The sequence below is a fragment of the Haematobia irritans genome, chromosome 3 (genome assembly GCF_050003625.1).
Source record: "Haematobia irritans isolate KBUSLIRL chromosome 3, ASM5000362v1, whole genome shotgun sequence".
Lineage (NCBI taxonomy): Eukaryota > Metazoa > Arthropoda > Insecta > Diptera > Muscidae > Haematobia > Haematobia irritans.
Genome location: NC_134399.1, coordinates 52704815 through 52732716, shown reverse-complemented (window position 1 = coordinate 52732716; position 27902 = coordinate 52704815). Strand labels below are relative to the sequence as shown.

The window sequence follows — 27902 nt, the reverse complement described above, 5'->3', positions numbered from 1 at the left end:
CTTCGTTATGCACCATCTGATTCCCTTTGGCACGACAAGCTTAATCTGGTCTTCGATTCGACGATACAGCCGTCCATCCTTGATCTCATAGTCCTTACGAATCTGTTTAGGGTCTAATAAATCGTTATCGGTCGATATTAATACGATTTCACGCAATCGTTCATCTTGGAGCTGCATGGAAAATATCCAATCATTGTCGTCGTTTTACGATATAGCCAATATCCTTTCGGCTACGCTGCCCACGAGAGAAACACGGGCTGTGCGTCTAACCACTCCTTTGCAATTCCCTTCAATTTGTGTTGAGCCGCAAACAAAACTATTTCGTCATCCCATTGGTAGGTTTCTTGTAGTTGGTTAACTTTTCCGATAAATTGTACCGCCGTCATTGTTGATTTAAATGGATCAAAATCTGGTAGAATTCCAATAACGTCGCTGACGTTGGGTTTTTGGCGTATCATTTCGTGTCCTGGATCCCGACTTGGATCACATGATAATTGTTGTGGGGCTATTGCCGACGTGCCTTGAGGTGATCCGTTGCCCTCCGCGCACATTTTTGTAATCGCACCACACATTTCCTGTACCAACCTCGTTAATGACGCCATTTCGTCCCTTAACTCGCCCACCGGTTCCTGCCATGACTCAGAGTCAATCTCAACTTCGTTGTCATCAATTTCGTCAGACTTTAGATGCTCCATTAAAACCACAATTTTCCTTGCTTTGTTGCCTGTTGCACTTAGCTTATATTTTTTGTTTAACAGTGCATCCAATTGCGTGACGCGTAGTCTGTCCAATTTCATTATTCTCCGAAACCTTGATCTTCGTTTCCCGTTGACCAAATTTACCAACTTCCTTCTTTTTTCCGTAACGTTGTGAAATTCGTTCTTCTTCTTCTTTTTTCCTTTTTGTGCACTATGCGTTGGCGCGCATACATTCACAAACTCGTTGCACCTTTAAACGTTGTGCGAATTCGTTGTCTCTCTCCTTTTTGACAGTTCGTTTTCGTTTTTCCCTCTTTTTTTACAACACACTTAACATTGTGTGCTCTGAGCATAAGAGAACAATCCCTCATACGTCGAGAATTGCTGACTCGTTGCTCTGCGTGTGTGAGTCAATGAATATGTCCTTTTCGTAAAAGTCGCGTAATTCATTGCTAGGAAAAAAAATGAATTCATTCACTTAGTGGCTGTTTTCATCCCACTTCTGACTTGTCAAGATCGCGAAACAATCATAAAATTTGGTTTTAAATTAGTTTATTTATTAATAAAATAAAAGTATTTCAAATAAAATCAATGTTTCAATTCAATTCTGGCCGCACTTAGGTTTACACGTCTTCACTCGTTAACGCTCTCTCACTGACTGCCCCTTGTGCTCTGACACTAATTTAGCTTACAGGCTGCTGATTTATTGGAAATCTAGGCGCATCTACATATTAGAAGGAGCATGCTGACATGGTTATTATTATAAGGAAGATAATGATTTATATAGTTTATTTTTTCACCCTATAGTTGTTATTGATAGTAATTGTATGTGTAACAGTTTGGCTGATAAGTCCTCGGTCTGACACATAGATGGCGTCGCTAGTATTAAATGCATATTATTTTTATATTGTACCAACCTTCAAATGATTCGTGTCAAAATTTGACGTCTGTAAGTCAATTAGTTTGTGAGATAGAGCGTCTTTTGCGAATCAACTTTTGTTATTGTGAAAAAAATGGAAAAAAAAGGAATTTCGTGTTTTGATAAAATACTGTTTTCTGAAGGGAAAAACTACGGTGGAAGCAAAAACTTGGCTTGATAATGAGGTTCCGGACTCTGCCCAAGGGAAATCAACAATAATTGATTGGTATGCAAAATTCAAGCGTGGTGAAATGAGCACGGAGGAACACAGTGGACGCCCGAAAGAGGTGGTTACCGACGAAAACATCAAAAAATCCACAAAATGATTTTGAATGACCGTAAAATGAATTTGATCGAGATAGCAGAGGCCTGAAAGATATCAAATGAACGTATTGGTCATATCATTCACCAATATTTGGATATGCGGAAGCTCTGTGCAAAATGGGTGCCGCGCGAGCTCACATTTGACCCAAAAGAATAACGTGTTGGTGATTCTGAGCGGTGTTTGAAGCTGTTAACTCGTAACACCAGAGTTTTTCCATCGATATGTGACAATGGATGAAACATGGCTCCATCACTACACTCCTGAGTCCAATCGACAGTTGGCTGAGTGGACAACGACCGGTGAACCGTCTCCGAAGCGTGGAAAGACTCAAAAGTCCGCTGGCAAAGTAATGGCCTCTGTTTTTTGGGATGCGCATGGAATAATTTTTATCGATTATCTTGAGAAGGGAAAAGCCATAAACGGTGACTATTATATGGCGTTATTGGAGCGTTTGAAGGTCGAAATCGCGGCAAAACGGCCCCATATGAAAAAGAAAAAAGTGTTGTTCCACCAAGACAACGCACCGTGCCACAAGTCATTGAGAACGATGGCAAAAATTCATGATTTGGGCTTCGAATTGCTTCCCCACCTACCGTATTCTCCAGATCTGGCCCCAGCGACTTTTCTTGTTCTCAGACCTCAAAAGGATGCTCGCAGGGAAAAAATTTGGCTGCAATTAAGAGGTGATCGAAACTGAGGCCTATTTTGAGGCAAAACCGAAGGAGTACTATCAAAATGGTATCAACAAATTGGAAGGTCGTTATAATCGTTGTATCGCTCTTGAAGGGAACTATGTTGAATAATAAAAACGAATTTTGCCAAAAAATGTGTTTTTCTTTGTTAGACCGGGGACTTATCAGCCAACCTGTTAAGTTATGTTAGAACAGAACACAAATTACAAGAACCAAATTTATTTGTTTATTGCATAATTCAAAAAATAATAAAATATTAAATATATTTTATTACCTATTCTTTTTTCTCTTTCTTCTTATTTACGACAACTTTACGGCACCTTTAAACTATATTTTGTAAATCTATTTATAAAATATTTTGCAAATAAAATAGTTTTATAAGAAACAAATATTCTCTTTTATTTCAAATAAAACTAAATACGATTTTGGGGTCGCAATATATAAATTTTTTGATTGAAATTTATAGCCAATTTCAATTAATTATTTAATTGAATGAATCAAATAGTTGATTGATTTTTGTCGCGAAATTAATTAAAATTTTAATTGATTCAATTAAAACTGTGATTGAGTTTTATGTTAAAAATCAATCACGTTTTTAATTGATTCAACACACAATTAATTGATTCCGTGACAAAAGTCAATTAAATTTTTAATTGAAAATCGTGTTGGTTTTCAATCAAAATAGGTGATTGATACTATCATTTTCGTGATTGAAGACATTTCAATTAATAAAATGATTGAATCAAAATTTGTTTTTGTGAGTAATAATAAAAAATTGCGCTAAAACTTACATTTTTACTCCTATCTGGTGAAAGCGTTCTAAACCAAAAGTAAAAACTATTCCACGATTGCAATTTATCAATCGAATGAATTTTGGTCAATAAAAGTCGATATCGACTCCGGTAAATCGAACAATGTAGGTTGAAGAACTAGAAGCATTTTACACTTGAAAATTGTGTCGTATCTTGGTTATGTATTTACTCCCGCTTCCAGTTACGCTTCCCTTGCCGAACTTCTGTTTAATAACAAGAATCTGACCATTCATGGCGAGAGTTGAGGTTCCGAATTTATATCTTATCATCACAAATTTATTGATATCAAAATGCGTTATTTATATTAAATTGACAAAGATCTTTTTATAGTAGATACGAACATCACATTTACATCATAGACAACTGTGCAATTAAAGTAAACGTGTTGATTTTCAATTATATATGTCAAATTATTGAAATAAATTTCATAGAAAAAAAAAACGAAGGCTTTGAAACTAAAACATCTCAACACGATGTGAACTGTGAAACGTTTTGGGAAAACGAATGATTCACGTAGGCAGTTTTTCGTAGAAATGCAATTTGGATTCCCCTTTCTCTGAAGTCGACATTTGAGGTTTATCAATTGAGATATTGTGGCTTCTGTTGCATATTGGGACTTGTGACGCCTGACTGGGACAATCCATGTGTCCGCCCTTGGCCGTAGATTGTCGTCGTCGCTGTTACCTCTATAAAGAAACAATAAATAAGTGGGGAGGAGACAGACGTTAAAAAGCGACGGCGAAAGCCGACAATAGGAATAAGGGTAATTAAAATAACTTTAAAATTATGACAGTAAAGTGTTGGGAAAATGGGTCCCCACACACAAAATTTTTTTTTTTAATTTCAATCACAAAAATCGCGGATTCAATCATTTTTTTAATTGAAATGTCTTCAATCACGAAAATGATAAAGGGTGATTCTTTTGAGGTTAGGATTTTCATGCATTAGTATTTGACAGATCACGTGGGATTTCAGACATGGTGTCAAAGAGAAAGATGCTCAGTATGCTTTGACATTTCATCATGAATAGACTTACTAACGAGCAACGCTTGCAAATCATTGAATTTTATTACCAAAATCAGTGGCAGAAAATCCGCTTTTTTATCGACAAATTTTGTTCAGCGATGAGGCTCATTTCTGGTTGAATGGCTACGTAAATAAGCAAAATTGCCGCATTTGGAGTGAAGAGCAACCAGAAGCCGTTCAAGAACTGCCCATGCATCCCGAAAAATGCACTGTTTGGTGTGGTTTGTACGCTGGTGGAATCATTGGACCGTATTTTTTCAAAGATGCTGTTGGACGCAACGTTACGGTGAATGGCGATCGCTATCGTTCGATGCTAACAAACTTTTTGTTGCCAAAAATGGAAGAACTGAACTTGGTTGACATGTGGTTTCAACAAGATGGCGCTACATGCCACACAGCTCGCGATTCTATGGCCATTTTGAGGGAAAACTTCGGAGAACAATTCATCTCAAGAAATGGACCGGTAAGTTGGCCACCAAGATCATGCGATTTGACGCCTTTAGACTATTTTTTGTGGGGCTACGTCAAGTCTAAAGTCTACAGAAATAAGCCAGCAACTATTCCAGCTTTGGAAGACAACATTTCCGAAGAAATTCGGGCTATTCCGGCCGAAATGCTCGAAAAAGTTGCCCAAAATTGGACTTTCCGAATGGACCACCTAAGACGCAGCCGCGGTCAACATTTAAATGAAATTATCTTCAAAAAGTAAATGTCATGGACCAATCTAACGTTTCAAATAAAGAACCGATGAGATTTTGCAAATTTTATGCGTTTTTTTTTAAAAAAAAGTTATCAAGCTCTTAACAAATCACCCTTTAGTATCAATCACCCATTTTGATTGAAAATCAACACGATTTTCTATTCTATTCTATTATTAAAAATTTAATTGACTTTTGTCACAGAATCAATTAATTGTGTGATTGAATCAATTAAAAACGTGATTGATTTTTAACATAAAATTCAATCACAGTTGTAATTGAATCAATTAAAATTTTAATTAATTTCGCGACAAAAATCAATCAACTATTTGATCCATTCAATTAAATAATTAATTGAAATTGGCTATAAATTTCAATCAAAAAATGTATATATTGCGACCCAAAAATCGTATTTAATTTTATTTGAAATAAAAGAAAATATGTGTTTCTTATAAAACATATTTAATATTTTATTATTTTTTGAATTATGCAATAGACAAATAAATTTGGTTCTTGTCATTTGTGGTTTGTTCTAACATAACTTACAAATACAATTACATAAATTATATAAATCATTATCTTCCTTATAATAATAACCATGTTAGCATGGTCCTTCTAATATGTAGATGCGCCTAGATTTCCAATAAATCAGTAGCCTGTAAGCTAAATTAGTTTTTCTGAAAGTAAACAGAATAATTCGAATTTAATTTTGTTCAATTAAATGTTAATTTTGTTAAACATTACCTGCATAGAATATCGAGTTCAATTCTTAGTTCCAGGTTGCAGATTTATAATCTTCTTTTGCAGTTGTAGTCTTTTAGCATAAAAAGGTGTATTAAGGAGCTCGGTAATTTAATTTTAGTAACAATTCCTTTCCAAAATTTCCGCACATTGAAATCGTCTATTAAAATTTGAACCAATCATAGACAGAAATAATGGGAAAGCCATGTAATATTTGGTATTATATTGATGATACTTTGCAAATTCTAAAAATAGAAAAAATATATAAATGGGAAATACATATTTTTATTATTTTCGGATATTTTTCATATTTTTAAATCCAAAAGAAAGAACTTTTTTACCATTACATAATTCAGCTCATTAGTTTATATATCAGATATACTGCTCTCTACTTGGGTTCAAACTGAAAAAGGCAGGTAAAACAAAAATACAATTTAATGCCAACGCCACTTCACAACTTCAAGGTGAATCTTCCAACAAACACATACCGCTCTTGGTTTTAAGAAAACTAGGAGTGAAAAAAATTATAATTTTAAAAGATCAATACGGTACCCACTTTTTTGTTGCAAACATATTCTTACATATTTGATAAAATGATGGAGTTGATGGGATTGATTGGTCAATTTCACGAAATAAAATTGGTTACTAAAAGAAATGAATAAAAAATATATTATTTTAGTCCGTTTCAATGGAAAACGGTATTCACATTTCACAATTTCTTACTTTCAATAAACGTAGACTGTTTTCCATTTTTACAATACCACAAAACACAAACACAGGTAATTTCAAATGCGTTCTCTCATATATTTTTTCAAACCTTTACCACGTGGCCATTTGTTGTTGCACACTTTATTTATTTCAACCGTTTGCTATGATTTGTTGTTGCGTTCAAAATATTTATGTACACATTTTCAATGCAGCAGACAGAATGTCGCCAATCATGTTTTTCTATTTACGCGAAAAACAAAAACCCAACCGTTCGTTACAAGTTACTTCTACAGACTGATCTCTCCATCATACATTGTTGAATAAATACCCATTCTCTTGTTCTCGTTTCGCTCTTTCCATTGCTCAAAATTATTCAATTTCAATCACAAAGGTTATTGGATCAATCACATGTGTAATTGGAAACGGAAAAAATTTCAATCACGTTTGTAATTGAAAATTATTTCCGAATTGATTAACAAATTGATTGAATCAATTAATATTTTAATTGGAAACGTAACAAATATCAATCATTTTTTAATTGGGTTTTATTCGGATTTGATTAAATAATTAATTGAATCAATTAACATATTAATTGAATCCGTTTCCAAATTCAATTAAGTGTTTAATTGAAAAAATGTTGGTGATAATTTTTTGTGTGCATGATTGATGGTAAGAATTCTTTCAGTTATTCGTTCCTTTACTTTACTCGAAGTGAAAATAGTAGTAGGTAAATGAACCTCGCTTTTAACAAAGTGTTTTAAACATTGAAGGGTTTAAAATACCTAATTATAAGTGATAAAATATACATGACGACGATTATTGTTTACCGAATCTTGTCAAATCGTGAATGGATTTTGGAAGTGTAATGTGAATACACTTCCAAAATCCACTTAAACCAGATTTCAACTGTCATTTGGATATAAAATTCATTTCCAGTAGATTTCGATCCCAATGTGAATGGTCTATTACTTTCTACATTTCCCCATCACAGTTGTCGATTGCTATAGTGGCACTTAGCGATGGGGATAAAATCGAACTTTGAAATGCAATCAACTGTAAATAAACACCAGTTGTTTCATAAATTGCATATAGAGTTTTTGGAAACAATTTCTCTAATTTTATTATTGACGCTACTGTGGGAAACTATAGACTCCCTTGAAAGAATGCGCTGTATACGATTTTGGTCAGAATGTTTTATAATTATATAGGTAGATTTTCTTCATACCACAAATATTCTGACAAATTTACCCGGATTGCAATTAAAATTACAATAAGATTGTAATATCTACTTATAATTACAATTCAATTACGATTATATTGTTTGGCTTCTTGCTTGAGATGTCCAAACGATTTTTAAATTTGGCTCTCTTCGGGAATGCACTCAATTGTGTTGTTGGCTGTTTGTGATGCTACCTATAAATTCACAGCCGTTTACTTGGGAGGATATGGTTCATATAGTGATTGCGGTGTTTTGGGAAATTCCGAGTTCGGTAGAAGATTGCTTAAAAATCAGCTAAACCTTCCGCAAGACACGCCTTTGGAAAGTGGAGGCGTAGATATCGAAATTTAAAAACATCGAAAATTAATTCCAGTCATTCCAACAATGCCACCAAAGAATCTTTTAAAATCAGAGATGAAATCAAAGAATTTATGTTTAGAAATAAACATACCAATTCTTAATTAATTAATTATTGATTCGATATTCGATTTACTTGTTTGGTCAAATTAATATAAAATTAACAAACTGAATGTTTATGTAAATATTAAATTTCATTAACTTGGGTATGATAATATATAGATACAACTCATTATAAATACCAAATTAATAACAATTAATAGAACATAAAATATAATTCAAGCTTCAATGAGTCGACTACTGCCAAAGTCATTCGTGTCTGTTCTGGTACACACATGTACAAGATACGTATGGTGTCACACTTAAAAGGTGTTCTGGCCAACACTATACACCGTCATAGACCTGAAAAATGTACAAGAACATTTCTTTTGTGTAGGCTTAGTATACAGCTATCGTATGCAAAGTTAGAAGTTTTTATAACAAATAAATAACAGATTCTGAAACTTTAATATGTTTTTTATAAATATTTTATTGGGAAAGTCACTTATATATGTCAGAAACCACGATTTTAAAAATCCATCTAAAATTTGAACCGAAATTTCCTCTGGTTGGTGTATAAATTTTGGGGTTGTTTTAATCAGCTGATTTTCAGTGTGTTCATAGACCAATTAAAATAGAGACATACCTTGATAATTCACCATGGTTTTGTTTATTTGCAGAGCGCAGTCATTCCACTCAATTGCGCAGTCAAGTGACTCAATTTCTTTTTGGAAAACGAGAATTACCGTACAAATCAGCCAATCTGCATTACGAAAAAGGTGTGGATGGATAGAATTTTATATGCTTTTTCAATATTTGGTGTTTCCTCAAGAGAACAAAAGAAAGAAATCACAAATAAAGCCAAATTAAAAAATCACTCATTTGCAGACGAAAAAGAGCCATCTACGGTGTGCAGACAAACTACAGCGCTGTGAATTCACTATCGTTGTCTATAGGGCTGTTTTCTTTTAGCACTTGATACCCTGGCCGTGAAGGACTAAAAGAAAACAGAGTACTCGCTTATCCAGAACATCTCCAAAAATATGCAACACTGTCATCAGCTGTTTAAAAACAATCACAGAAAAGAAGTTAAATCTTGCATTTTTAATATATGAAATGCTCCAATTTGTAATAAATATTTACTGCTGCGATTATTTATGACACTGTACCACTTTGAATTCCATGTTTTTTGATAAATTAGTCACAATAAGTTGCTATTGTGAATCACTTTATCAAAATACAATCCGGCAACATCGGCGCGACTTGCACTGATGAGTTGTTCTGGATAGAACACCAGTGCAACGATGTTCTGGATAGCCCATACAAATGTTGCATCCAGTGCTAAAAGAAAACAGCCCTTATATCTTCCTTGGTCTATGGTGTGTTCGAAAGCATAATGTTGCCACAATTTTTAAAAGTTAACACAAAAAAGTTTTAAGCAAAATTACCTTTGATTTTTGTGAATACTATCCGCTTTCCTAAACAAATCAAAGGTCTTTTTGAAAATATAAGGCAATTAAATTATAACTTTTACAAAATCAATGGGCTAAGAAAAGTGAATTTTACCAAATTTATTGCATGAAAAATATGGCATCTTCAATTCTGCAAAGTGTTCTTGGTGCACAAATCACTGAGCAAATTACAAAAAAAAAAACTAACGCCGCCAATATCTTTCTGCACATGGAGGACGCCACTATAGAAAATTTGTTTGCAATATTATTGTAAATATTTAAGCAATACAAATGAGAAAAACCTTAACAGAATAGTTAATTATGCCCACTATAATTAAATTTCCTTTAATGTATGGATGTTAAAAACTGTTTGACCAAAACCAAAATAAAAACTTCTCGGCCGTCAAAAACAAAAACGTGAACGACACGGCGATCGTTTGTTCATGAGTAACATTGAGGGGGGATAGAAAAAAACAAATCAAAACAGATTTGAAGCATCACGCAATTGTCTCCTTTTTCTTGATAAATTGCTCTTGTCCTTATATTATTCACTGCTAACAAAAATCCGGCAGGTATTTTATGGCTTTGAGTTACGCACTTACTTTTAATTTTTTATGTTTATACCGGCAAAATATGTTTTGTTTATAATTTCTGTCTGCAAATAATATTGCTTGCAGAAAAAATCAGCTGTCACATTTTTCAATTAAAAGTCCGAAAAAAGTGTTCACACGTGTGACTCAGAACAACTAACTTTGTGTGTGGTGTGTAGAAAGTGTATAGTGTGGTGCACAATGCGGTGTGACCCAGAACAGACATGATTAATTTATTTTGCTTTGGACAAAAGGTTCATTTGAAGTACAATATTAATCAATTTGATAACAGTTGCACTTTTTCCGCTACAAAATTAATTAATTCTACTTCTATTCTTTTGCGTGAATTCATGTCGACAGTTGACAAAAGTGAATCAATGATTTTGTAGACCCCGTCGTCTTTCTGTTCCTTTTCCATCGATCTCTCCATTATATTATTGATACTACCAAATATCTCACAAATTTGGTTTTTGGTGTATTCCTGTCGTTCTTTTTTGCGTTTTTTAGCGTGTGGGAGTTTGATGCTTTCTCCTCAATTATAGTAGTTTGTGTCTCACATACATTTGGCATTGATTGTTCGTCTAAAGAGCAAGATATATAGCTATTGTCCAGTTCCTCATAGGCTAATTCAATCTCATCTTCAATAAGATTTTCGGAATCATTCGCGAACGTTTCATCAAAATTACTTGCAGTACTGCAATTGAAACAAGTTATTGGTGATATCCAGATAAAACATTAATAAACAAAGATATTTGCGTTACAGTTTGGGTTCCAAATAGTCTTTCAAAAAGGACAGCTTACCTCGTATTCTGGGGCACCACTACCCGACTTGAGCTTCCGTAAACTCTTCCAACCCTGCCAACATTTTTTGAATTTGGGGGCGCTTCTGAGAATCCCCACTACGTCGAAAACAGTGGTATACGATATCCAAAACTCCTCGGAAAAGCACCGTCACTATTGAGAAGCTGTGCCACGCCAAGTTACTACAAAAAAGTATCGCATGAGTGCAATTATATGCCCTTCTGGATACATTTAGAAGGACGCCAATAAGAGCCCCTTCAAACAATCAGAGAAAGTGAATTTTAAGATAGTTGTAAAAGAATCATTGTGGTCAAGTAAAACAAGATTGTTTAGATGTTTATTAATTTTATTACATTTCATTTATTTATTTATTTATTTTATTCATTCACATACTACAAGATATACAAAATCTTTTAAATTACAGTATGTGATTAATGTTGGTACGATTTACAATTTCGAATCATTTAAAGTTACAATTACAAATCAACAATTATAATTACAAATCACAGCAAATATAGAAAAATTTTATCATAATCATTAAAAACAAAAAATGAAAACAAAAATGTAGCAAAAGCGACAGATAGTATAATGAAAATAGTGTGTATAGGTTAGTATTAGTGTTAGGCAGAAAAATGTCCATATAATGCGCTTTACAGACTATCAGTTATTCCGGACGGAATGTCGGTGTTTGTAAAGAATCTTACAGTGTGTCGGATTGATACGACTTGTCGGCGATGACTAAATAATCGGTAAATGTGTTATCGATCCCATAAACATGTAGCAGTATCGATTATGCCTTCCGATTTAACTTATAATGTGCACAATATATGGGACATGTTCGACACGAGCACTGTCGTCCGGAATAACTGATAGTCTGTAAAGCGCATAGGGCATTCTTGAATGTATTAGCATTGCCAATAAATTGAATCGATGCAGGTAAAGAGTTCCATAGGCGAACGGCGTTGAATAAGAAGTGCCATTCAGATACTAGTAGCTGATGTTGTTGTGGAATAATTAAAATTCTTCTGTTGGACCTCCCAAAGCGTAATTTATCATAAAGATATTTTGGTTCTTTGGTATAGATAATCTTTTGCAGCAAAATTAACATTCTGATGCTTAATAGTTGCGAAAATTCTATTCGATTCCTCATGATTAATAGTTTTGATTTATTTGGATTAATATGTAGACTGTTTTCTGTAGCCCATTCATGTATGTTCAGCAGATCCAAATTTAATTTGTCGATTCCATCTGTTAACTCAGATTTTTTACAACTCAAGTAGATTTGCACATCATCAGCATATATATGAATTTTTGAAAACTTTAGACAGCTCGGAAGATCATTTATATAAAGGCAAAAAATAAATAAATTATAAGAATAAAAAAATATATCTCTTGTAACAATAGTGATGGCAAAATATTTTCATGCGAATAGTGATGGCAAAATACTATCACAGTTGGCGATTGTTGCAGTGTCACTTACGAGTCTGTGGCAGCGATGAGGATGAAATGGAACTTTGAAATGCTGGCAGGGACCGAGATTCTTAGGGAATTCGTAGGGAAATTACAATGAAATATTTCAACAATAGTTACCAGTATTCCCAAGTTTACCAGTCTTTCCAACAGCACTTGCGACATTTGTCCAAGCCTTTTCTTTTGCCAGTTCATATCGAAAGTTAAAATTCCTTTTATTAAAAAGGCACTCGTATTTTTGAATGTTATTTATTAGTGCCTCCTCAAACTTTTTGAAAATGTTTTATTTCCGATTGTTTTGAAAATTCTGTTTGTAAACAAAATGAAAGTTGTCAAAACAAAGCAGCCTACTAATGCGCCGTGCAGACTATAAGTTTATCCGGATGACAGTACTCGTGTCGAACATATCCCATATATTTACAAAGACAGACATTTCGTCCGTAAAAATGTATAGCCTGGAGGACGCATAACGCCCAAAAAGTTGAAATATTGTAAACTTTTTTTGATGCTTCGGCGCCAAGCTTACATTTATTGTATTCAGTCTCATCCCTGTCAGCATTTCAAAGTTCCATTTCATCCTCATCGCTATCACAGACTCGTAAGTGACAGTACAACAATCGGCAAATGTGATGGGGGAAGGCTATCAAAAAGTATGATATGTACAAGAAAATGTTTTGCCATCACTATTGTTACAAGAGCCATTTTATATTTTGGGAAAAACCAAACGCAAATAACTTATTTATATCTCATTCTCATTACGCTCGAAATCTACTAAAAGTAGATTTTAAATCCCTTTTTTATAAGGTAAATGACAGTTGAAAGTTTTGACTTTCCAAATGGAATAAAGTGATAGTTTTTCAGATATTTCTCCAGACACGCTGGCTCCATCGAGAATAAACACAGGATGAGCCTTTTTCAAATGCAACAACTTTTCAGTTTGAGGGTAAATGTAATTTTCAAAATAAATTCAAATTGACTTGAAACAGTCAATACATTTTCAAATTGTTTCCGAATTACTTCCAATTCGCCAAAACGTTGACGAAATCTTAGAAAAGGTGTTGAAGATAATATGAGAAAACTTTGACAAAATACTACCCTAAAATGCAACGAAAAAACCATGTGTTTTTTAATACTTTTTTTGTGCAACGAAGTTCGTGGTCAATTGGAAGAAATAAAAATTGAAAATTTTTAGACAAATAAATGATTTTACTCCAAATAGTTTATAATAATAGGTAAGTGAAAATAAAAAACCCAACCAATTATTGCATTTGAGAGTAGTCATTGGTAGTGTATTATTTTTTGTTAAAATCTTTGAAATATGTTTTATATACAGTAGGAAATAATATTTATTGATAAATTAAGTAATTTAATAATCATATATTGTGACTTTCACTTAAAAAAATAATCCTCTTAGTTCTAAGACCAAAAAATGATAATCGTATCGCCGTGTCAATTTATCCAATATTTTTGCAACCAAGGTTCATTACGGTAATTGTTCCGCCTTCTTCATCTGAATGTTCACTTCCCCGGGGCATTTTCACTAAAGATTAAAAATGTACACTAAATTTCTTGCGAATATACAAAAAACACAAATATAAATCACCTACCATCTATGTTTATTATTCACAACGGAACTGTAATGAGCCTGTGCACTCTTCAGCGAAAGAAACGTAAATGTTGTTAAGGTTTGCCCATCAGACAACCCAACAAACACAAGGATGAGCATTTTTCATAGGTAACGCCATATCAATTTGATAGTGAATCCCATCCTCAACATTAAATTAAATGGCCTTGCAAATTGCTTGCTTTCAACAAATTTTCCAATAGGTTTGAAGCATTAAAATGAGATATAGTTTGAAAAGTTGTAGCTAATACGTTGAGAAATTGTTGCTAACGTGTTGAACTCTACTGTTGAGGGTAATGTCTGTTTTTTGTTGAGAACGTGATTATCTCAACAATTTCTCAAATTGAATTCTAATCTAATTCTTTGAAAAAATGTTTGAAAGCGTATTGAATATAAGCATTTTTCCAATGCTTGTGTTTATTGGGAAGTTTTCAGTTGAACTTTTTACCATTTGTTTTTCAAGATGAACACGCAAACATGTGCTTATTGCCATGTTTACATGTGTATGTACAAATTACATAGACGCTACAGACGTATTAGAGAGAGAGAGAGAGACAGAGAGAGAGAGAGAGAGAGAGTAAGGAGATGCAGAAATACTCAAACTCCCATTCGTATTATTAACGAACATATTTCATTAATATTACGAAATATATCAATTTAAAATTTATTTTTTAACGATCCATATCATGATATTAACGATCGCTTTCGTTTTATAAATGAAATGTTCAATTCCAGTTTGGAGTATATAAAACGACTGTTTTAGTGGTTAAAAGTTTCCAAAAGTTACTCTCTATGTGCAAATGATTGTAATAACTTCTTGGAAAATTTTTTTATTCTAATTCTTGAAAAAAAAAATACAAAGTTAATATTCGTAATATTAACGAAACATGTTAATATAACGAAAAACCAAAACACAAAATTGTCTTTTAACGATTGATTTCATTGTATTAATGATCACTTTCATTCTTATAACGAAAAATTTCGTAATATTAACGAAAAATAATCAACGAAGCCCGTTCGTTAATAGTACGGCGTCTATCAGTCAGTGTTTTTATTCTCGCTGGCGGCAGCGTGTCTGTAAAATATCTGAAAACAATCACTTTATTCCTTTTGGAAAGTCAAAAATTGTTCACCAATATACCTTTTAAAATTTTAAGCGAAATAACTATGTTTTCAGCGCTTCATTATCGATTTTGTTTACATAAATTATAAGAAGTTAGTTGCGCTTGGTGTTTCATAAAATATAAAATGGCTCTTGTAACAATAGTGATGGCAAAATACTTTCATGTACATCTCATACTTTTTCATACGCTTCCCCCCATCACAGCTGGCGATTGTTGCAGTGTCACTTACGAGTCTGTGGTAGCGATGATGATGAAATGGAACTTTGAAACGCCGGCAGGGATATAACTTGCTACTTGTAACTCAACATCATTCTTTTATTAATGTGAAAAATTATGTTAAATGTGATGTGATAGTAGCATAAATGTTATATTTATAAGAATTTATAAATGTTTAATCAAATTAAAAAACATCTAAACAAACCCGGTCGTGGGTTCGATTCCTGCTTCGACCGAACACCAAAAATTTTTTCAGCGGTGGATTATCCCTCCTAGGTAATGCTGGTGACATTTCTGAGGGTTTCAAAGCTTCTCTAAGTGGTTTCACTGTAATGTGGAACGCCGTTCGGACTCGGCTATAAAAAGGAGGTCCCTTGTGATAAGAGAGAAGTTCACCAATGCGGTATCACAATGGACTGAATAGTCTAAGTGAGCCTGATAAATCGGGCTGCCACATTACCTAACCCTCTAATGCCCAATCCCGCATTTAGGCGGGTTTCATTTAATAAGGAGGCTTTTTGTAAAACACACCTTAAGACAACAAAGATGGGTAAAATAAAGAGAAACCTTAGTTTAAACTGCTCAAGAGGCTTTGTAGCATATACTGAATTTTACTGTATAAATTTATCTTGTTTAGTTTTCTTGCTTTTGTGTCATTGACATTGAAAATTTAATCAGGTGACAAAAAATTGGGGCATTAGAGGGTTAATTTATATGGTGTTATAAAGGGTGATTTGTTAAGAGCTTGATAACTTTTTTTAAAAAAAAAACGCATAAAATTTGCAAAATCTCATCGGTTCTTTATTTGAAACGTTAGATTGGTCCATGACATTTACTTTTTGAAGATAATTTCATTTAAATGTTGACCGCGGCTGCGTCTTAGGTGGTCCATTCGGAAAGTCCAATTTTGGGCAACTTTTTCGAGCATTTCGGCCGGAATAGCCCGAATTTCTTCGGAAATGTTGTCTTCCAAAGCTGGAATAGTTGCTGGCTTATTTCTGTAGACTTTAGACTTGACGTAGCCCCACAAAAAATAGTCTAAAGGCGTCAAATCGCATGATCTTGGTGGCCAACTTACCGGTCCATTTCTTGAGATGAATTGTTCTCCGAAGTTTTCCCTCAAAATGGCCATAGAATCGCGAGCTGTGTGGCATGTAGCGCCATCTTGTTGAAACCACATGTCAACCAAGTTCAGTTCTTCCATTTTTGGCAACAAAAAGTTTGTTAGCATCGAACGATAGCGATCGCCATTCACCGTAACGTTGCGTCCAACAGCATCTTTGAAAAAATACGGTCCAATGATTCCACCAGCGTACAAACCACACCAAACAGTGCATTTTTCGGGATGCATGGGCAGTTCTTGAACGGCTTCTGGTTGCTCTTCACTCCAAATGCGGCAATTTTGCTTATTTACGTAGCCATTCAACCAGAAATGAGCCTCATCGCTGAACAAAATTTGTCGATAAAAAAGCGGATTTTCTGCCAACTTTTCTAGGGCCCATTCACTGAAAATTCGACGTTGTGGCAGATCGTTCGGCTATTCATGATGAAATGTCAAAGCATACTGAGCATCTTTCTCTTTGACACCATGTCTGAAATCCCACGTGATCTGTCAAATACTAATGCATGAAAATCCTAACCTCAAAAGAATCACCCTTTATATGAAAAACGCTCATCAATATTTTTATTGGGGTACTACGATACCTTCATTTTTGTAGAAATGACACTAACTCTCATATTTTATACAGAGAAAATAAAAAGACAAGAGGGCGAAACTGTGAAGCGAAACTGCTTCAGTTGGTGGCAGTTATGAGGAAAATTTTTCTAATATCATGCAGTTTTTGTAGGCGCTTATCTCAAATATCATACAGTTTGCGTCGGCGTCACCCAGTTCAGTTCTCTGCCGGCTTTACGAAACGTAAGGAAAATAGGTTTTAGAACCAACTTTGTAGTAACAAATGTTCTTTTATGTAAATCTTTTCATTTTAAATTTTTGGCAGACAATTTGAAATTATAACTGCAGATGCCTTTATAAAGAAAATAACAGCGCTTCGACCTCAACGTCGGTAAAGGTTGAATTACACACCATGCGTCAATCCGTGCGTTGATGGAAGGGTTGATTTTTTTGCGGCAGACTATTCGAGCTTTTGATTTCAACTCTTCAATCACACCCAGAAAAAAGTAACCACTTCACTCAGAAAAAGTGCCTACGAAACTAAAGGAAAAAATGTTTATCAATTTAGTTTAGCCATTTTATTTCCATTAAGTTAAATTTTTGTGTGAAATAAAAAAAATTTACTTGTTTCAGTAAAAAAATCTTAAAATGAAAGCAGTTAGGAATAGTTCATTAACTAGAATAAGGCATGGAATTTTACTAATACTGTTTTCTTCGCTGGGTGTAAGAAAAGGTTTACCACAAATATGTAAGATTTGTCCAAATGAATGAAAAAAGTTCAATAAAATTATTCCATATATGAATTCAATTTAGTTAATTTTTTTCATTCTGTAGTATAGTGGTACATAAATATAGGAAAATGTTAACTAATATACGGAATGCATTCTACCTAATTTCTACGAAAAACACATCATTCAAACAAATAAAAATGTCTTTGGCGCTATACGAAGTTCAACTTTCTTCACAATGAGTTCATTTTAACTTAAAGAAGTGGATACTTTTTCCTGGGTGTTCTTTAAGTTAAAATGAACTCATTGTGAAGAAAGTTGAACTTCGTATAGCGCCAAAGACATTTTTATTTGTTTGAATGATGTGATGTTCGTAGAAATTAGAACTGCTTACCTTCGTTTTTAAATACAGTTTTATTTATTTATATAGGCATTTTTTCTTCAATGAAAGACATGTCTTATTAATATATTAAATATATTTATTAAAAATTAACAGCATCGACTGGCCTTGAAATATATGTTTATTATTCCACTATTTCCAATTTCCATGTAAAGTCACCAACTGTAAAACGTAATGCTTTTCTTCTTCTTGTTCCGTTCACTTTTTATGCGCTTTACAGACTATCAGTTTTTCCGGACGACAGTGCTCGTGTCGAACATATCCCATATATTGTGCACATTATAAGTTAAGTCCGAAGGCATAATCGATAATTCTGCATTTTTACAGACTATCAGTTATTCCGGATGGAATGTTGGTGTTTGTAAAGAATCTTACAGCGTGTCGGGTCGATACGACTTGTCGGCGATGACTAAATAATCGGTAAATGTGTTATCGATCCCATAAACATGCAGCAGTATCGATTATGCCTTCGGACTTAACTTATAATTTGCACAATATATGGGATATGTTCGTCACGAACACTGTCGTCCGGAATAACTGATAGTCTGTAAAGCGCATTATACACCATCACGAACATTGATAGATTTATTTATAGACTTATTGTTTGTTATTTCAATAATTTTGAAAAAACGAAAAATTTTCTCACTAATTTAAAATAGCAAATATTTTATTTGTTATTTATTATATTATTTTATTATATTATTTTTAACAATCTCTCCGTATACCATAACAACGCGATTCCAACTAAAAAAACAACTCACGCGCAAACATATCGATTACATCGATGACAGGTATCGATTACAGGTAGATAAAAGAAATATAGGAAAATTTCCTATATTCTAACAAGTGTGTTTCCTTAAGTTTTGAAAGGATTGAATACTTTTTAGTACGAATGAACTAAAATATTTTTCTATGCCAAGTGTTATGCGCTTTACAGACTATCAATTATTCCGGTAAATGTGTTATCGATCCCATAAACATGCAGCAGTATCGATTATGCCTTCGGACTTAACTTATATTGTGCACAATATATGGGATATATTCGACACGAGCACTGTCGTCCGGAATAACTGATAGTCTGTAAAGCGCATTATTCGTATGTATGATAAGCTTTCTATAATAAAGAAAGTCAGTGTTATCGTTTTATAAGAAATTTGACTAAATTTGAGGAAACTTGGTTTTAGTTCGGTTTTTGTTTTTTTTTTTTTTTACGAATGCTTCTTTATCAATGAATGACATTTTCTTGTTCAGTAGTAAATTCTTACACCCAGCGAAGAAAACAGTATTAGTAAAACTCCATGCCTTATTCTAGTTAATGAACTATTCCTAACTGCTTTCATTTTAGGATTTTTTTACTGAAACAAGTAAATTTTATTATTTCACACAAAAATTTAGCTTAATGGAAATAAAATGGCTAAATTAAATTGATAAACATTTTTTCCTTTAGTTTCGAAGCACTTTCTTCTGGGTGTATCCATAGACATTATAATACATAGATGATTCACTATTCTCTTAAAAAAAATGTGTCTGTTCCAAAAATTAATTTTCTGATATTTCGTTTTGATTTTTTCGTAAAGAGTCAGTCCCAAACATTAATTTTCGCGCATTTGCTTTTGTGTTGTTCGTAAACAGCAATGCTGCTCAAAATTCAATTTCGTATTTTCGCGGTTTTGGTGACAATTTTTTGTTCAAATATGAACTTCTAATATATTAATTTATTTATTAATCCTCTGGTGCATCATAAACCATAGATAATATAACATATAGATGAGCCTAATTCTAATTTTGTGTAAAATTGGCAAACTTCAAAAAGGAAAACGAAAGAGATTGTAAGCATGCTCTTATTTTTCTCGTTTATTCTTAATCTTCGGAACTGTCAAACATAGTTTGACACGCATGGCTCATCTATATGTTATATTATCTATGGTGTTACCATATTGGCGCAGTAATAGCAAATACATATGTCGTACAAATTGATCTAAAACAGTACATCCCAATAAACGCAAACGTTTGAAAAATGCTAAATTTCAACAATTTTTCAAACATTTTTTCAAAGGATTAGGGTAATATTCAAGTTGAGAAATTGTTGAGAAAATCGCGTTCTCAACAAAAAACAGACATTACCCTCAACAGTGAAATTCAACACATTAGCAATAATATTTCAAGTGTTATCCTCAAATTGAAATGCATCGCTACTCAATAATTTATCCAACAATTTTCGATGCGAGTCAAAATCAAAATTAACATCGTTGCAAATACTTTTCAACCTAAATTTGTATGAATGATATCCCCACTTCAAATTGAAAGTCAAAGCCAAAATTCTATGAATTTTGTATAATTTATTCATTTTTATCAAAATAAAATATATAATAATACACTACACTACATAATACACTACAATACCAATTGATAAATTGCATTGATAATTCGATTTCCTTCCTTTTGGTGTCATAAAACAGCATTAAAATTTATTGACATGCGGGCAATTTGAAATTAGGAACGTACTGGACCGCGTGTTAGAATTGATTTCCAGCAGAAGGAATTCACAAAATATCCATTTTAAACTGATAATAGCATACGAATTAAACTGACGATGTGATGCACATTTTCATCCAGAAGTTGTTGATTTCAACAATTTGTTGTTTTTAACAATTTTAATTGGTTGCACTTGTAATGTTTCTGGAAACTTTTTCTTTTCGATAAGCCACTCATTTTTCATTGGTCAGCTTCTTATTGTTTGCAAGAATGTAGCATCCAAAGATTTTAGTTTTCTGCAAAGAGATTTAAATTTAGTGACTTCTTTAAAGTGTTGATTTAATTTTTCATATTGACTTACCAATTATTATAAACTATTTGAAGCAGTTCCAGTTAATTGTCCACCATTTTTCATTGGTCAGCTTTTTAATGTTTTCAAGAACGTAGAATCCACAATTTTAGTTTTCTGCAAAGAGATATACATTTAGTGACTTCCTTAAAGTTTTATTTCATTTTTTATTTTCACTTACCTATTTTTATAAACTATTTGTTTATTTGTCTAAAATTTTCCATTTTTTTAATTTCTTGCAATTGACCACGAACTTCGTTGCAAAAATAAGTATTGAAAACCTCATGGTTTTTTCGTTGCATTTTAGGGTAGTGTTTTGTCAAAGTTTTCTCATATTATCTTCAACACCTTTTCAAAGATTTCGTCAACATTTTGGCAAATTGGAAGTAATTCGCAAACAATTTGAAGATGTATTGAAGATGAGCTATTTCAAGTCAAGTTGAATTTATGTTGAAAATTATATTTACCCTCAAACTGAAAAGTTGTTGCATTTGAAAAACGCTCATCCTGTGTTTATTGGGATATCATAGGTGGTTTTGGTACATTTTATTAGACCATATGTCATCCTTGATCAGTTGGAAGAAGCATATTTTCGTATTTTTTACTTTGTGTTTACTTAAGGTGGGTACAATGTTCGGTTTTCGTGTTTAAAAGCACATTTTTTCGCGTTTACTTTTCCTGAAAACAAACATATTCCTGTAAAGTCTTGCCGAAATCTAAAGGAACAAGAAACTGTGCATCAATTGAATTAATTGCTTTATATTGAAATTTTTTAACCAAGAAAATTTCAACGCGAAAAGCGAACATAGTACATACCTTTATGTGGGACTATCATGAATCTCACATAATTTATATTTAGTTTAATTTACAATACAAGGAATTAGGGGGTTACCGTATATTTTCTAATAAATTGTAAATAGGTAAATAAATTCAGATATGAATGGTCGCGTGATTTTGACGTTTTATATATATTGTATATTCATATTACTTTTTGTTTACAACCAAATCTAATAATCGGATGTTATTCTTCTTCTTTTGATTTTACAGGCCAATCGCCGACACAACGACGTCGTCGTATACGAAGGGGATTAGTGGCGGCCTGGGGCCACCACATCCCCAAAGTATACAACAGCAACAGCAACAACTACACGCGCAACAAATGCAACATCACCATCATCAGCAGCAATTACATCAGCAGCATCTGCAGCAACAGCATCAGCAACAAATCAATGCCAATGCAGCGGCCGCCCATCAGCAACAACAATCCTCGCGGTCGGCAGCTAGTCCATTGTCTCCACCACGCCCAGGTCCTGGATCACAAGCGGCTGCCAATGCTTACGCTAACAAATTCAACGACGTCAATGCAGTACGAGAGGCGCCACAACGTTTCATTTTGCAAAGCCCTTATGGCATTGGACCCGGCACACAGTATCGCGAAAGTCCCTATTCAAGGATTCCGACCCTGCAATCAGTTCATCAGGACTATCGCGTGGCAGCGGCATTGGCCGCTGCTGCCGTAGTACCACCACCCGGCAGTGCTGGAGTGGTTCAAGGGCCTCCGCCTCCTACTGTTAGCATTAGTGCACCTCATGGATTGGATACATTGCATTTTGCCCACGCACCTGCGACTCATCAAACTGTATCGACAGGGTCAACGCAATTGCTTAGCAATGCGCCCATCTCTGCGACAGGAGCGAATACTGGTCTATCCGGCACTAGTTCCCCTCATAATGCCAACAATGTTCCATCTCAACAACCACCTCCCCCGGTCAGTAGTAGTGGCGGCGGCAACGTTATTGCAAGTGGCGGAAAGCGCATGCTTTTGACCACACATCGACAGCAGCAACAATATTCCAATGAGTACTTGCTGGGCAATCCTGTCTCCGTGTCGTCAGTAGCTGTGGCTGCAGCTGTCGCTGCTGCAGGTATTGAGGCTGCGGGTGTCGCTGCTGCAAATTCGATGATAGCGAACCGCCATGGGCAACCCCAAGCGGCCCCACCAGATCCTGGTGGGCAACAGCCCTACAAAAAGCTGAGACTGAGTGATGCTAACAGTGTCACTAACTCGTCAAATCACCTGCCACCTACAACACATCAAGTACAGAATGTCCAACAACCTCCGCCTAGTCAACAACAGCAGCGCCAACCGTCACCGGCTATTGGGCTCCTCGCCGCTGAAGCTGCTGCTGCAGCAAACGCTATCCGAATACATGCATCTGCTCATGTTGGACATTCTTCGCTGCCACCACCTCCTCATACGCATTTATCGGTGCTGCCACCCTCACATTTACCACCGCAACAGCAACCACCGTCCCAGACCGCGCAACAACAGCAGCAGGGGCCGTCACAACCGCAGACGCAATCACAATTACAATCCCAGCCGAGATCATCTTCATCAGTAACGATGCAACAGTTGAAAGTAGAAACTCAGCAACTGCCTCCACCTACTGCAGCTACGCCGCCTATTAATAGAGTAACACCTACTTCACTGGCGTTAAATAGTGCTTTAAATGTTATAACGAACTCATCGTCCACATTGGTGGGGAAATCGTCGACGTCATCCACTTCCTCATCAGGCTCAGTTTCAACGAATCCTGCACCTGCGACATCATTGGTTGGCACGACAAGTGTAACACCAACGACAACTAATGTTCCGGTCACATCGTCGTCTTCGACCGAAGCGTATCATCCCCAAGTTGAAGCTATATCTCCTACCCTACCGGCGGACAATGCTGAGGAAAGGCGACGCACTGCCAAAGAAGAACTCATGATGCAAATACAGAAGGTCGATATAGAGATCACCGGTGCAAATAGTTCTTTGGATTCGCTAAGGAAAAAAGAGAAGAGTTTACTAGATGTGGCTGCTGCCGCCAAACAACAAAAGGAGAGAACTGAAGCAGCCAGAAAGAAGGCCCTTGCAGAGGCCGAGGAAGATGCCGCAAATTCTTGGCGTTCCCAAACGTTGGCCCAAAAGATATATATGGCGAACCGTAAGACGGCCGCTGCCCAACATTCCATACTTGACAGCTGCGGTGAACGCAATTTTTTGCCGTTGTATAATCAGCCCGTAGATGTGGAACATCTAGCGATTTTGCTACAACGACACCAAACAACTATCAAGGGGCCACTTTTAGAACACGTTCGTAAGATCAAAACTGATAGATGGCTGCATAACACAAAAATAGTGGAGACGTACGCTCAAATGTCAGCTGAGTGGCAAAAACGTGTGGACAAATCGGAAGCGAGCGCTAAGCGCAAAGCTCGAGAAGCTAAGAATCGAGAATTCTTCGAAAAAGTCTTTACGGAATTGCGTAAACAACGCGAGGATAAGGAACGATTTAATCGTGTGGGGTCGCGTATCAAATCCGAAGCAGACTATGAGGAAATCATGGATGGTCTACAAGAACAAGCTATGGAGGTGAGAAAAATGAGATCGTACGCGATCATACCACCAATAATGCACGACGCTCATCAGCGCAAATATGTGTACCACAACGAGAATGGACTTATCGAAGATATGGTGGCTGTGCATAAAGAACGTGGCGCTCTGAACGTTTGGACAGCTGGAGAAAAAGAGATTTTCAAAGAAAAATTTCTCCAGCATCCAAAAAATTTTGGAGCGATTGCCGCAAGCCTAGATAGGAAGTCAGCGCAGGATTGTGTACGATATTACTACCTCAGCAAGAAAACGGAAAACTATAAACAACTTTTGCGAAAATCACGCCAGAGAACAAGAGCATCAAAGACCTTGCAGAAGACGCAACAACAGCAGACTCAGTGTATTATAGATTCCCTGACGACGGGAGTTACGACTCGTTTGCAGAGGGAGCAACAACAAAAGACCGGTGGTCGTTCTGCGGCAGCCGAAAGAGAGCGTGAACGTGCTGAAAGAGAAAAGGCAGCTGAAAAAGCCGCAGCAGATTCCTCGAGACCCACAGCGACTAAAACAACGTCAGCCAAAGTCGACGCTTCTGCTACAAATGCTGAAACTATTTCAACGTCCATTGGCGATACCACAACCACATCAACCACCTCCAATTTAGAGTCGTCAAAAAGCCAAAATAGTAGTAGTAAGACTACTACTACAACAACTACAACGATTTCCTCTTTATCTGCAACGACAACGACTTCAAGTTCCGCTGACACTTCGGATGTTAGTAGGATATCCTCAACAGACAAAACTACTTCCGACGAGGCTACAACGGATAAGGCATCTGCGGGAACTGCTGTCAAAACGAAATCTTTGGGAGAATTGTCGAACAAAGATGATGAGTCAAAGCCATCTGAGGTATCGGATCTCCATGAGGAAAAGAAATCCAATAATTCCAATAACACAGAAACCAGCAGTGAACTTCCTTCTGGAGATACCACCGCCAAAAACACAACAAATAGCAGTAGTACAAATACCGGCAAACCGGAGAGTAGTTCCGATTTCGCTACTGTGGCAAATACTTTGATGCCCTCGTCCTCTTCTGCAACTGCTGTGACAAATACAAACTCAAACCATCCGCCACCATCTACGCCAAATGGCGTCAAAGCTTCGTATGCGGCTGCCATTGCGGCACAAATTTCAACCTCTACCCCTGTATCGACTACAACATCTTCTTCAACTGCCGCAACAGAAACATCACCAATGCCAAGCTCGGCGGATACAGAGGAAAAATGTCCAGGGGCGAGTGACAATATTGGTGCTGCTTCAGCTAACACGTCTGCAGCTGTAGGAGCTTCTTCGACGGAGACTAGTAGTAATAAAGTGTGCACCACATCCAGTAGTGTTACAACGCCGACTACCTCAACAACAGCTGGCAACTTTTTAGGCCAAAAGCTGAAAGTAGCACAGGTCGATAGTCTTATGAGTGTTACACCCATCGCTACTGCAACAACAAACAATGACTGCAACTCAGATGTTAGGTTAGTACTTTTTTGTTCGGTTGTAATGCTTTTGGTTTTATTCTAATATCTCTCAATTATTCAGTGATCCCAAAAAGAAACGTCTTGATATAGATGCTCCCACAAGTATATCCATCTCTAGCAACTCCTCCATTAGTCAACAACTGCAACAGAATCTTTCTACTTCTAATAATACTGCAACAAGTAGTAATCCTGCCAATAATAGTTGCAATGTTAATAATACGAATGAAAGTTCAGCGGGAGCTGCTGCTACATCTAATTTGGCAGCACCAACCACAAAAACAAACGTCAGTGTCGCCATGCAGGGTAATACCACTCTGACATCTTCCGTTGTATCATCGAACACATCCTCTTCCACAACTACAACAACTACCACGATATCATTAGTGTCTGATTCCAACGTAACTGATAACAAAGGTAAGTTTGTTTTATGTATGAAATAAATAAATGATAAAATATTGTACGAAAGAGTCCAAGTAGGAAAATCTTCATCAGTAATGGAACAACCTTTTATAATTCTTGGTACAGTGAGAAAAGAAAAAACAGATATTTCAGTAAATGTTAGACCTATTCCAAAAATGTGTATATCTTTTAATTTTCTTCTATTTTTGTAAGTTTCGCTAAATTTAAATATGTTTGATGACTTATTAGGGAGTTATAAACATACTTTTAATAGAGAAAGCGTAGAAGTCTTTTTCCTATTATTTTAGAAAACATTATGTCTGTTCTGTTCACGGAAATCTATTCAGTAGTGCCGTAAAGTGGACTTTTTTGATTCACAATAGTATTGTGTTGTAATTAAACTAAGGCTGTCATTCGGGATCGATTTGTATAAATCCCGGGATACGGGATTTATACAAATTAAATATTCAATGTTAACGACACAAAAGCAAGAAAACTAATCAAGAAAAATGTATACGGTAAAATTCAGTTTTAATTTTAACCAGACAAACGCATTCTTTTCATATTGTCGATGGATCTTTTATCATTGCTTATTAATTTATGTGGCACGAATTCCATTTCAATTTTTAAATTTTTGATTAAATTAAATTTTGATTAAATGAGAATAAATTCTCATTCTCAAGGTGTACCATAAATTTTTACTAACTCAATATGTCGGGTCGTTTGCACTGAATGAAGACTGCAATTTATTTATTAACGATCCTAAAAAGCCACAAATTTAACTAATTGTGATTATTTTTTGCGGGAAGCCCGCATGACATTTAAATTAAACCCAATTTGTCGCACTAGCAAATATATGTTACCATTTCAAAGATGTATGCATTAAAAATGTAGAATTTCACCTAAAAACAGTCTTCGTATTTAAAAAGCGGAAACCAGAGTTGCGCAACACTATTTTGTACATGTTATGGATAAACGAGTACTCTTTTAGTCTCTCAAGGCTTGATTATCCCGAATTAAATGATAGCGAGTCTATTAACTGCTCCCCTTTTTCAGCAGACTTTCTATTGTTTTAGTAGGGATTTGTGTTGTTTTTTTTTAGCAAATTTCTCTGTGTGCTTATTAACCTTACAAAGCAAGTTGTTATATTAATGTATTATGTTTATTATCAATTTTTGTGATGCTCTTTCTCACATCAGTTTGTATCCAGATAAGGGAATCGCGACTAAGATGGGATGCGTCCAGAGTGATCTGGTGTTATGTAGGTAGGTTTGGCAGGGGGTGTCATGTGGCCCGTTGTTGCAGATGGGACACACGACAGTTACGATGCTATCAATCACTGATAGATGGGATTGAGGCGGGTGCACTTGCTTGATCTTCGATGGGGCAAAGCTATCCTCTAATCCTATGGGCGGTGGTGGAACCCCGAGAACAGAATTAACGTAGTAGCTT

At 35.3% G+C, this 27902-nt stretch overlaps 1 protein-coding gene across 4 annotated transcripts in view; it reads left to right on the top strand.

Moving 5' to 3' along the window:
- The window catches only part of Smr (nuclear receptor corepressor smrter), a 240298-nt gene that overhangs the window by 159603 nt on the left and 52793 nt on the right, over window positions 1-27902 (top strand). For all 4 annotated transcript variants that reach the window (XM_075302317.1, XM_075302319.1, XM_075302321.1 and 1 more), the window contains 2 exons: window positions 22185-26048; window positions 26113-26465. In XM_075302317.1, the coding sequence (XP_075158432.1) occupies window positions 22185-26048; window positions 26113-26465 (4217 nt within the window). The remainder of the gene's footprint in view (window positions 1-22184; window positions 26049-26112; window positions 26466-27902) is intronic.